The sequence below is a fragment of the Chiloscyllium plagiosum genome, unplaced genomic scaffold (genome assembly GCF_037043375.1).
Source record: "Chiloscyllium plagiosum isolate Xiang-an unplaced genomic scaffold, Cpla_swu_hap1 HiC_scaffold_22, whole genome shotgun sequence".
Taxonomy (NCBI): Eukaryota; Metazoa; Chordata; class Chondrichthyes; order Orectolobiformes; family Hemiscylliidae; genus Chiloscyllium; species Chiloscyllium plagiosum.
Window position 1 is genome coordinate 14226126 of NW_028270160.1, and position 12411 is coordinate 14238536.

At 44.8% G+C, this 12411-nt stretch overlaps 1 protein-coding gene across 5 annotated transcripts in view; it reads right to left on the reverse strand.

Moving 5' to 3' along the window:
- Positions 1-10769, reverse strand: part of st3gal7 (ST3 beta-galactoside alpha-2,3-sialyltransferase 7) — a 33027-nt gene extending 22258 nt beyond the window's left edge. Inside the window, exons 1-2 of one of the 5 annotated variants that reach the window (XM_087998768.1) lie at positions 9952-10769; positions 25-83 (exon numbers count right to left, since the gene is read on the reverse strand). In XM_087998768.1, the coding sequence (XP_087854894.1) occupies positions 25-62 (38 nt within the window). In that variant the 5' untranslated portion in view covers positions 63-83; positions 9952-10769. The remainder of the gene's footprint in view (positions 1-24; positions 84-9951) is intronic. The other 4 variants (XM_087998769.1, XM_043712968.2, XM_043712967.2 and 1 more) reach the window with 4 other exon arrangements.
- Positions 10770-12411: the final 1642 nt, after the last annotated feature.

Consider the following 12411-nt stretch of genomic DNA (forward strand, 5'->3'; position numbering starts at 1 on the left):
CTCTGTATAAAACGTTGGCTTTACCTGTTCCTGCAGCAGATTATGTGCTGAGCTGTCCTCATCCTGTCAACACAGCCTGAAAACTGGAAATATTTACAAAAAAAAGTTAGTTCAACAATTGTTTTCTTTCTCCACGCGTTTGCTCATGGGTAAAGGAAGCCAATTCCTGTGTTCAACCCCTTGCCCTCTGTCAATAAAAGGATCCAGTTAGGACCAGCTCCCATCATCGCTGGAATCAACTGCATTGACATGAGAGAGAGAGAGACTGGGGCCAGGCTTTGGCTCCGTGGAGAGATGACAAGATGTTAACATCAGTTCTTTCCAGAACGGATGCATAGACATGAACACACCTAGTGTGCTGGGTTGGGGAATCATTGTTTAGATTAGATTCTCTACAGTGTGGATGAACAGGCTCTTCGGCCCAACAAGTCCACACCGCCCCTCTGTAGAGAAACCCACCCAAACCCATTCCCCTACCGTAGATTTACCCCTAACTAATACACCTAACACTGTGGGCAATTTAGTGTGGCCAATTCACCTGACCTGCACATCTTTTGGATTGTGGAAGGAAACCCACACAGACACAGGGAGAATGTGCAAACTCCACACAGACAGGCAGGAATCGAACCCAGGACCCTGGTGCTGGAAGGCAGCAGCGCTAACCACTGAGCCACCATGCCACCCGTTTAAAGTCTGGCTGCTCTAGGAGTAGACGAAGGGAGGATGCTTAAGTAACACTTCTGGCTGCAATTGTCATACTTCATGGGAATAAGGTATTTCCAGAATTGTTACAGTACATAGACTTTAAAAAGTATGCAGCATTCCCCAAATTAACTGATTTTCAGTTCCAAATTGATAGAAAGTGTGGACCAGATTTCTATACTTGACAATAATTGTTACTTATTACAAGTAATTACACTCTAGTTACAAGTAAATTGTTACAAACCATGAGCCTAAAACAGTACAAATTAAAACTAAATTCCCTATAACACACACACACACACACACACACACACACACACAAGCATAGACAGGGAAAAATAGGATGTAGGTTTGCTCGCTGAGCTGGAAGGCTCCTCATTCATACATAAAAAAGATAGACTTGTGTTTGTATAACACATTTCAATCCCAGGCCAACTAAAAGTGGTTCAATGAAGCACTTTTTTAAAAGTGTCGTCACTATTGTAATGCAGGAAACAGCAGCCTCATTGTGCACAGCAAACTGCCCCATACACAGTATCACCAAAAGTCAAACAATCCATTCTTTTCTCTACCTTCTTAACTTCAGAAATGTGACTTCTCTAGCACAGCAGACAGGAACGTAAGTGGTATCAAATATCAAATCTGTATTGTTTGCATATTCATTTTTAAAATTTGTTCCTAGGATGTGGGCGTAGTTGGCTGGGTCAGCTTTTATTGCCATCCCTATTTGCTCTTGTGGTGACACTGAAGGAACAATTGATACACTTCCAAATAGGGAAGGTTCGTGGTTTGGTGGGCAACTTGTAGGGGCGATGTTTCCATGTATCTGCTGCCTTTGTCCTTCTATTGATGGTAGTGGTCGTGGGTTTGAAAGCTTCTATCTATGGAGCTTTGGTGAACTTCTACAGTGTAACTTGTACATATTATACACTGCTTCTACTGAGCGTTGGTGGTACAGAGCGTGGATGTTTGTAGATGTGGTGCCAGTCAAGTGGGCTACTTTGTACCTTCTTGAATGTTGTTGGAGATACACTGATCCAAGCAAGTGGGGAGTATTCCATCACACTCCTGACTTGTGACTTGCAAATAGTCGATCGGCATTGGGGAGTCAGGAGGTGAGTTACTCATCATCGTATTCCTAACCACTGACCTGCTCTTGCAGCCATTGTGTTTATATGGCAAGTCCTGTTCAGTTCCTGGTCTATGGTAACTCCCAAGATGTTGATTGTGGGGGAGTCAGTGATGGATATCAAGGGATGGTGGTTAAATTGTCTCTTATTGAAGATGGAAGTTGCTTGGCACTCATTTGGCACAAATGTTTTTTGCCGTTTGTGAGTCCAACATAAGAACTAGAAGCAGGAGTAGGTCATCTGGCCCTTTGAGTCTGCTCCACCACTCAATAAGATCATGGCTGATCTTCTCTTGGGCTTCGGTTCCACTTACCTGCCCTCTCACTATAAAACCCCTGGATATTATCCAGCTCTTGTAGCATTTGGACGTTGATTATCAGTTAGCTCTTTGAAAATGTTGAGGTGGATGTTTTGGAGAACTGACAAGTGCTCAGGAGCAAGCTGAAAGAGGGCCGGACTGATGGGAGATACACATTATATACAATGTGCATCTCTGCTGAAAGAGAATAACTGAATAAAGGCTTCAGGACTCTATCCCACACCCCCTTGTGATATGAGTTCTGGTATCTCTCACCATAGATGCTGTCAGACCTGTTGAATATCTTCATGTTTGTCTAATAGGGACACGGCAGTTTCATTTTCTGGACCGCTGTTGCTGGAGTATCAACACAAGCAGCAGAACTTGCTCAGTGATAATCAATCATAAAGGACATGAACTATGTAGCCTTGGTGTAAAAGGTGTAACTATCAGACATAATAGTACTATCGGTAATCCAGGAACACCCCATATGGAAAAACACATTCTTTAGTTTATAGGAGCAGTAATGAGTAGTAACATAGAAGAGTTGAAAAATGTGGTGCTGGAAAAGCACAGCAGGCCAGGCAGCATCCGAGGAGCAGGAGAACCGACGTTTCGGGCATAAGCCCTTCTTCAGGAATCAGGCTTATGCCCGAAATGTTGATTCTCCTGCTCCTCGGATGCTGCCTGGCCTGCTGTGTTTTTCCAGCACCACATTTTTCAACTCTGGTCTCCAGCATCTGCAGACCTCACTTTCTCCTAGTAACATACAAAGAGTTTGGTTTCAAAGTTGGTTACTAAGTGCTTTCAGTTTCCAGGGTGTAGTTGATCCACAAATGACACTGTGAGCAAGCACTTATTAATCAAACAAGCATTAGTTTAAAAGAAGCAGCCAATATGTTGATTATTCAACCCGGGTTCTCATAACATAGTCCAACATACTTTGCACTCTGCAGATAATTGCTGCATTCTCCCAAGATTTCCCGTCTTTTCGCAGTATTTTACTCTACATTATGATTGGAGCCTAAATCCACCAGTCGACGATCATGATTCCAGTTTGCTTCCTCTGTCAGTCATGCACTCCCAGTCCAGTCCACCCCACTAATCCTCTCTCCCAATGAGGAGGTGGAGGCATTGAAATATGTCACTGGACTAGTAATCCAGAATTCCAGGCTAATGCTCTAGGGATATGGGTTCAAATCTCACCATGGCAGATGGTGAAACCTGAATTCAACAAAGTCAGCAATTAAAGGTCTGTCTAATGTCAGCCATATAACCACTGTCAACTGTTGTAAATATCAACTGGGTTTGCTAATGTCCAGTAGGGAAGCAAATCTGCCATCTCTACCTGGTCTGGGCCTACACACGACTCCAGACCCACAACAAAGTGCTTGACTTTTAACTGCCCTCTGAAATGGCTGAGCAAGTCGCTCAGGTATATTCAAAGCCTAAGGCAAGGAGTGAAACTGGACCGACCTCCTGGCATCAACCTAAGCATCGGAATTGACATTGCAGGGTCAGCAGGACTGAGATTGCCAGAAGGTTCTTTCCCAACTTCTGGGGGTTTGAACCAAAATTGGGAGAACTATCTCACAGACTCAACAAACAAGAGCCTGATAAGAGTCAGATGGAAGCATACCTCACAGACCGGCAGGACAGACCCAGCACAGGTGGCAACACAGTGATGTACAGTTAGGAGTGAGTTACCCTGGGAGATCTCAACATTGACTCTGCACCCCATGAAGTCTCATGGCATCAGGTCAAACATGGAAACCTCCCTCTGGTTACTGCATACCACACCCCATGGCTAATGAAAGAGTACTCCTCAATGTTGGGCATCACTTGGAGGAAACAGTGAGGGTGACCATGTGCTCTGAGTGAAGAACATCAATGTCCATCGACAAGAGTGTCTCAGAAGGACCACCTCTGATTGAACTGGTTAAGTTCTCAAGGACTAGGTTTGTCAAGTGAAGGAGAAAACATATGTGGCCTCGTTCTCACTAATCTACCTTCACAAAGGCATCTGTCCACAACAGTATTGAGAAGAGTAACCACTGTGCAGTTTTGGTGGGGGTGAAATCCCATTTTCACGTTGAGAATACTCTGCATCACGTTGTGTGGCACTGTCACTATGTCAAATTGGACAGACTTTGAACAGATCTAGCAACTCATGGTGCATTCGTGAATCATAGTGGGCCCTCAGCGACAGCAGGATTGTATTCCAGCACAATCAGTGACCTCCTGGGCCAGACTGATGGTGTTATTAATGAGCCCTAGTAAAACTGGAATCAATGGGAATCGGGGGCAAACTCTGAAGTGCAAAAGATATTGCTAAAATATTCACAGCAGTCTTCAGCCAGAAATGCCAAGGGGGTGATTGCCTGCTCCAATGATGCCCAGCATCACACATACCTGTCTTCAGTGAATTTGATTCATTGAGTAACAAATGGTAGGAGGCTGGATATTGCAAAGACTATGGGACCTGAAAACATTCTGGTAATAGCATTGAAGACTTGTGCTCCAGAACTTGCGCTCCCCTAGACAAGCTGTTCCAGTACAGGTACAACACTAGCATTTATTGGACAATGTGGAAAATTGCCCAGGTATACCCTATACACAAAAAGCAGGACAAATCCAACCCAGCAAATGACCATCCTATCAGTGTACTCTCGATCATCAGTAAAGTGATGGAAGGTGTCATCAACAGTCTATCAAGCAGCATTTGCTCAGCAATAACCTGCTCAGTGATGCCCAGTTTGGGTTCCGCCAGGGCCACTCAGCTCCTGACCTCATTACAGCCTTGATTCAAGCATGGACGAAAGGGCTGAATTCCAGAGGGGAGGGGAGAGTGGCAGCCCTTGACATCAAGGCCACATTTGACTGAGTGTGCCATCAAACAGCCAGAGCAAAGCTGGAACCAATGGGTATTGGGGGCAAACTCTGCTGGTTGGAGTCATTCCTGGCACATATTGTTTGTGATTGTGATTGTTGGAGGTCAGTCATCTCAGCTCCAGTGCATTCAGTCATGGCTGATATGTGCCTCAATCCCATTCTCCTGCCTTCTCCTCATTACCTTTAATCCCCTATTTCAATCAAACGAACCTCTCTCTGTTTTAGATACACTCGATGACTTTGCCTCCACAGCCCTCTGTTCCACAGAGTTCCACAGAGTCAACGCCCTCTGGCTGAAGAAATTCCTCCTCACCTCAGATCTAAAGGGTTGGCTCTTCACTTTGAGGCTGTACCCTCCAGTCCTTGTCTCTCCTACTAGTGGAAACATCTTCTCCACATCCACTCGATCCAGTATTCTGTAAATTTCAATCAGATTCTCCTGTCATCCTTCTAAACTCCATAGAGTATGGACCCAGAGTCCTCACCACTCCTCATAGTACAAGCCCTTCATGCCCAGGATCATCCTTGTAAAGCTGCTCTGGCACCCCTCCAATGCCAACATTTCCTTCCTTAGATACAGGGCCCAAAACTGCTCACAATATTCCCAATGCAGTCTGAATGGAGAATTACACAGCCTCAATGGTACATCTCTGCTCTTGTATTCTCATCCTCTTCAAATGAAGAGGACATTTTCCTTTTTCCTGCATTTTCCTTCCTAACTGCCAAGAGAACCTGCTAACCTTGAGAGAATCTTGAACTAGGACATCCTGGCTCCTTGTGTTTCAGATTTCCAAAGTCTCTCCCTGTTCAGTAAGTCTACTGCTCTATTCTTCCTATCAAAGAGCATAAACGTAGATTTTCCCACATTGGATTCCATCTATCAGTTTGCCCACTCTCCTGGGCTGTCCAACTCCTTCTGTAGCCTCCCTGCCTGCTCAACACATATCGTTGTGTCATCTGCAAACTTAGCAACAATGCCCTCAGTTCCTTCATCCAGATCGTTAAGTATAATGTGAATAGCTGTGGTCCCATCATGGATCCCTAAGGAGCTCCATTAGTCACTGGCTGCCATCCCTGAAAGGGCCCTTTTATCCCTACTCTCTGCCTTCTGCCAGTCAGCCAATCCTCTATCCGTGCCAGTAACTTGCCCTAACTTCATGGTATGTCATCTTATTCAGCAGCCTCCTTGCAACATCTTGTCAAAGGCCTTCTGGAGATCAAAATCAATTACATCCCACTGGCTCTCCTTTGTCTAACTTGCTTGTTACCTCCTCAAAGAATTCTATCATTCATCAGATATGACTTCCCCTTGACCAAGCTGTGCTGACTCAGCCTGATTTTACCATGCACTTCAAAGTACTCTACAGTCTTATCCTTAATAATGGACTCAAAAATCTTACCAATGACTGAGATCATGCTAACTGGCCTATTGTTTCCCATTTTCTGCCTCCCTCCTTTCTTAAACAGGGATTGTACATTAGCCATTTTCCAGTCCTCTGGAACCCTCCCTGACTGCAGTGATTCCTGAAACATCAATGCCTCCTCAATCTCCTCAGCTATCTCCTACAGAACTCTGAGGGGTAGTCCATGTGGTCTGGGTGATTTATCCACTTTCAGACCTTTCAGATGCCCCAGCATCTTCCCTTTAGTGATGGCCATGACTCTCACCTCCACATCCTCACTCTCTTGAAGTTCAGGTATGTTGCTGGTCTCTTCCACTGTGAAGACGAATGTAAAGTATCTATTCAGTTCCTCCTCCATTTCTTCATTCCCCATTGCTACTTCTCCAGCCTCATTTTACAGCAGTCTAATGTCCATTCTTGCAATGAAATAACTCCACAGAGGCCAGTATCCTGTCACCAAGTCACCCTTTATTTACACATGGAGAGTCCTTGACAATGATCCAGCTCCCTCAGAGCCAGCTTTTAGAGTGAACAGGACCCCTGACACTCCTGTTTATACCTGTCAGCCAGGGCTCCCTGATCAGACCGGATGAACAGTCCCAAACAGGGAAGTCTATTAAATGAGGTCCACCTAGCTCACCTCATTATACTCATTACAGACTCTTTCTTACCTTGCAGATATCTAAAAAAATCTCTTGCAATTTTTTTTTACATTACTAACTTGCTTCCTTTTACATTTCATCTTCTCCCTCTTATTGTTTAGTTATCCTCTGCTGTTTTTTAAAGGTTTCCTACTAATCTTTAACACTTGGTATGGTTTTCCTTTTGATTGAACATTAGGCTCTCCATGACTTCCCTTGTCAGACATTGTTGCCTCATCCTCCCCCTAGTATGTTTTTTCTTCCTTGGGATAATTTTCTGCTGTGCCTCCCGAATTACCTCCAGAAACCCTGCTAGGCTCCCATTCCAATCTACTCATCATAGAATCATCATCATATAATCTCCACAGTGTGGAAACAGGCCATTTGGCCCAACACATCCACACTGACCCTCCAAAGAGTACCCCACCCAGACCCATTCCCCTACCCTATTACTCTACATTTACCCCACCTAATGCACTTAACCTGCATATCCCTGACACTAGGGACAATTTAGCATGGCCAATTCACCTGACCTGCACATCTTTGGACTTTGGGAGGAAACTGGAGCACCTGAGGAAACCCATGCAGACACAGGGAGAATGTGCAAACTCCACAGACAGTCGCCTGAGGCTGTAGTACTCTTGTAGTTTGTAGTGGAGATCGATGCTGGAAATGTGTTGCTGGAAAAGCGCAGCAGGTCAGGCAGCATCCAGGGAACAGGAGAATCGACGTTTCGGGCATAAGCCCTTATGCCCGAAACGTCGATTCTCCTGTTCCTTGGATGCTGCCTGACCTGCTGCGCTTTTCCAGCAACACATTTCCAGCTCTGATCTCCAGCATCTGCAGACCTCACTTTCTCCCCGTGGAGATCGATGGCCAGCCTATTCCCAGAAATGGAAACAGAGATGGAACAGGTGAAGGTGAGAGCGACACGGAAATTGGAAGTGAAATGGATAAACTTTTCCAATTCCAGACAAGAAAGGGAAGCAGCACTGATGATGTCATTGATCTACTGGAGAAAGACCTGCGTGTGGGAGGCGGGACTAGGACTGGAACACGGAATGTTCCATGTACCCAGGCATAACTGGGGCCTATGCGTGTACCATTGACCACCCTTTTCACCTGAAGAAACTGAGAGGAGTTAAAAGAGAAGCTGTTCAGGGGGAAGACAAGCTCAGCCAGGCGGAGGAGGGTGGTGGTGGATGCGAATGGTTCAGGCCTATTTTCCTGGACAGAGCAGACAGCCCAGAGAACACTCTGATGGGGAATGTATGTGTAAAGGGATTGCACATCTATGGTAAAGAGGAGGCTGCTGGAGCATGCGAACTGGAAATTCTGAAACGGATGTAACGCATTAGAGGAATCACAGATATAGGTGGCAGGGACTGAACAAGAGGAGAACAAAATCAAGTCCAGGTAGGAAGAAGCAGATAGAAACAGAGTCTGGGCAGGCAATCCTGTTTGTGAGAAGGAGGTAGAAGGGCTGCGTGGGGTTGGGATGCTATGAGCTTGGAGGCAGTGATCTTTGGGGAGATTACCAGACAAAATGAGATTAGTAACAATTGTGGACACAGCAGCCTGGTGTTTCATGGTGGGGTCATGGTCCAGAGGGAGATAGGAGGAGGTATCTGAGAATTAGCACTCAGACTCTGCCACATCGAGGTCAGTACACCAGACAACAACAGCACCTTATCTGCTGGCTCCATTACAAAGTCAGGGTTGGATCTGACAGCATGGAGTGCAACCAGTTCAGAGGGAGATAGGTTCGGATGAATTTTTTTTGAAGATCGAAAGCTCCCTACCTAATCTCCTAAACCAGCTTCCGAAAGCCCAGAGAATAGAAAACTGAGGTAGAAATTTTACTGCCTTTGTCTGGGTGAACTGAGATGATCCTGATCAACGTTCCAGAAAAACCAGCCAAGAAGTCCACATTTATACATGTGAAACAATGCATTGTGAAGGCCATTGAAGTAATCTAGCCAGGATTGTTATCTTATTTATCCCTTCACTTTATTGTACTTGTCCGTCTTTCATGTGAATGGGGACTGAGACCAAATGATTCCTGTTTAACACACAGACATTAATTAGATTACTGTGTTGTTTGATTTTCTTTCTGCTAAAGTTACTGAGTAATGAATAGTTAAGACTTTTTTGTTTAAGATATAAAACACTTGCCTGAAAGGTAATTATTTGCAAACTGGGACACACTATTCAAATATCTGGTTAGGGACCAATGGAGTGAATATTTGGCAGGAAATACTACGACTGCCAATGGTTTATTTTTACCGTGTTGTGAATATTTGCATGGAATCCCTACAGTGTGGAAACAGGCCCTTCGGCCCAACAAGTCCAAACTGACCCTCCAAAGAGTAACCACCCAGATCCAATCCACTACATTTACCCCTGACTAATGCCGTTAACCTATACATCCCCAAACACCATGGGCAATTTAGCACGGCCAATTCACCTACTCTGCACATGTTTGGATTGTGGGAGGAAAGCAGACAGTTGCCCGAGGCTGGATTCCAACCCAGGCCCCTTGAGCTGTGAGGCAACAGTGCTAACCACTGAGCCACCATGCCGAGTACAGAGGTAGGAAAGCAGATTTGATTCAGCTATCTGTCACTGTTAATAAATACAGGCTTGCTGCTGTGCTCTTCCAGCACCACTAATCCAAAATCTGGTTTCCAGCAACTGCAGTCATTGTTTTTACCTTGCAGAAAAACCAGCCTCTGTAAAGTTGAAAGCAGTCTGTTGCTAAGTGACAGCTGATTATCTTGAGCAAAACATTCAAATATTAATGCCAGTAAGATTTGAGCAAAGTACAAAATGCACAAGAAGCAAGTCAGCAATTTCAGTCTTACAAATATCTATTAAGAACGGACCTGCCCAAAGGCTAGCAGCTTTCTTTCTGTTCCAGAATTTGGTGGTGCTGGCCCTGGAATGTGTTCAGTCTGAGAGATTCTGATTGAGGTGGACTTGAAATCAAGTGACTTCAGTCAAACACCGAGGAGTGCGTGGTCTGTGCAGAATTATCTCGGGTCAGTCGAGAGGTCGCTCACCTCCATAGGCACTTGTTTCATCCTCCTGGTTCTTACCGTGTCAGCCTCTTAATACGTTTAGACGCGGCGACATTGGTCTGTGTGGTCGGGTGCCTGAGTATCCCTCACTAGGAGCAGCTCCACATTATTGCTGAATCAGTCCCTTGCTCACTGGGGAGTTGAACAGAGTGCAACACGAGAAGGTGCAATTTTTAAACCAGCTTTCAAATGAAGAATGAAAGGCTTTCCCAGTCACACAGGATCAAAGTTCCATTCAGGCACATCGCTCCAGCCGCACTGGGTTGCTTGTATTTTAGTATCTTGCCATCAATAATTTAACAGGAGTACGTGAGAAAGTCAGCCTGTGACTACATCTGATACAGCCTGGCTTTATCGACATTGTGTCCCTTAACCCACCTTCCCTTCAGTTAATTATTGACAAAGGTGCAGAGTTGCCTGTACCTCCTGGCACCAGCGATCTCGCCAACCCCAGCCCCCTGCCATCATCGTGGTTGAGGAGCAGTAGTAGGCCATTCGGCCCTATTGGGCTATCCCATCAGGTCCTGATTGATTATGTGCCTTTGGCTACATCCTCCCACACCAACCCCATACCCCTTCAATCCCCCCAAATCTGTTCACTTCTACCTTAAATACGTTCGACAACAGAGTGTCCATACCTCTGCGAAGGTGGAGAATTATAACCATTCATAGGGAAGAAATGGCTTCCTTCCACCAAAATGGCCGTCCTTCATTCTGAGATTCCTCAAGCAGAGCCAGCATCATCTCAGCATTTACCCTGTCAAGCTACTTCAGAAATTTCTGTCTCGTTCTATCAACTGGCAATTTTCTAAACTCTAGTGAATGTGGGGCTGACTCATTTAATTTCTCATCATTGGACCATCCCAGGATTCAGCCCAGTGAATGGCTGGAGCCCTTCCAGAATCTTTCCTTAGTCCTCCCCCAGGATGTGCAAGAAGGTTCAGTAGATTCTCAAGAGCAATGTACGATGCCATGATGGGAGAGGTATTTTGGTTAATTAAAGGATTTGACCAAAGGATCCTAATGAAAAGCACAGCAGGCTTGAATTGGTAAGTGATCTGTTCCCATTTCTAATGTAACATTGCCAAGACTAGGATAAGCAAAATACAATGAATTTTACCACTTGTGAATTAAGGGAACCGTGATCCCCTTTGCTATTTCAGCAAAAGCTGAATTCTAAAAGGTGTGGTGTGAGAGAAATGGCAGCACCTGAGTCAGCGTTCCTTGGGCATGGCACATAGTACAAAACTGGTTCAAGGTTTAATACTGAATCTGAAAACAGAAGCACCCACTTGTGGAATAATAATTCAAGTGAAATAATGACAAAGTCCCTTCTGTCAGAAAATGTTAATTTGTTAAGCTAAGTGACCTTAATGCACAGACATACAATATTTAACATGACAGTGGTTAAACAGACCAGAGTCCTTGACTTTGGTCCTGGAAGCACACAATGCAAAAGCAGGGAGATGGAACATAGTTAGGAATGTGGCCAGAATATTTCATATAGTTTTGGGTACTTTCATTCCAGAAGTGATTTAAAAAATACAGGCAGTCACTGAATTGTGAACAGCTTCTGTGCTGGAGTCTGTTCGCAAGTCAGTTTGTACACAGGTTGGAACACAGTGCAGAACAATGTAAAATAACCATTCGTAAGCCCTGGAAACGTTCAATGTCAGATCTTTAAAATTACACCCTTGTCCGATCACGTTCACAAGTCTGAGTGTTAATTTGGATGTTCTTAAACAGGAGACCTCCATACAGAGAATGTTACCAGGGATGAGAGCTGTCAGTTCTGGAAAAATAAATGAACATATTTGGTCTTTTTCTCACTGAATCTGAGAAGGTTAAGGGGAAGAGAGTCAACAAGTGTGACGCTGGAAGAGCACAACAGGTCAGGCAGCATCTGAGGAACAGGAGAGTCAACGTTGATTCTCCTGCTCCTCTGGATGCTGCCTGACTGGCTGTGCTTTTCCAGCATCACACTTTTTGACTGATTTTCCAGCATCTGCAATCCTCACTTTCTCCTTAAGGGGAAGAGAGATGACGAAGGAATGAAGAACAGAACAGTACAGGAACAGTCTCTTTGACACATCATGTCTTTCTAAACTTAAAAGCCTTTTGCTTCTGTTGTATCCCCTATACCCATCCTGTTCAGATATGTCAAGATGCCTCTTAAACATTGCTATTGTATCCACCTCCACTACTTCTGAAGGCACATATCAAGCTCTTACAATCACCCTGTGTAAAAAAAATGTCTCTTGTCTC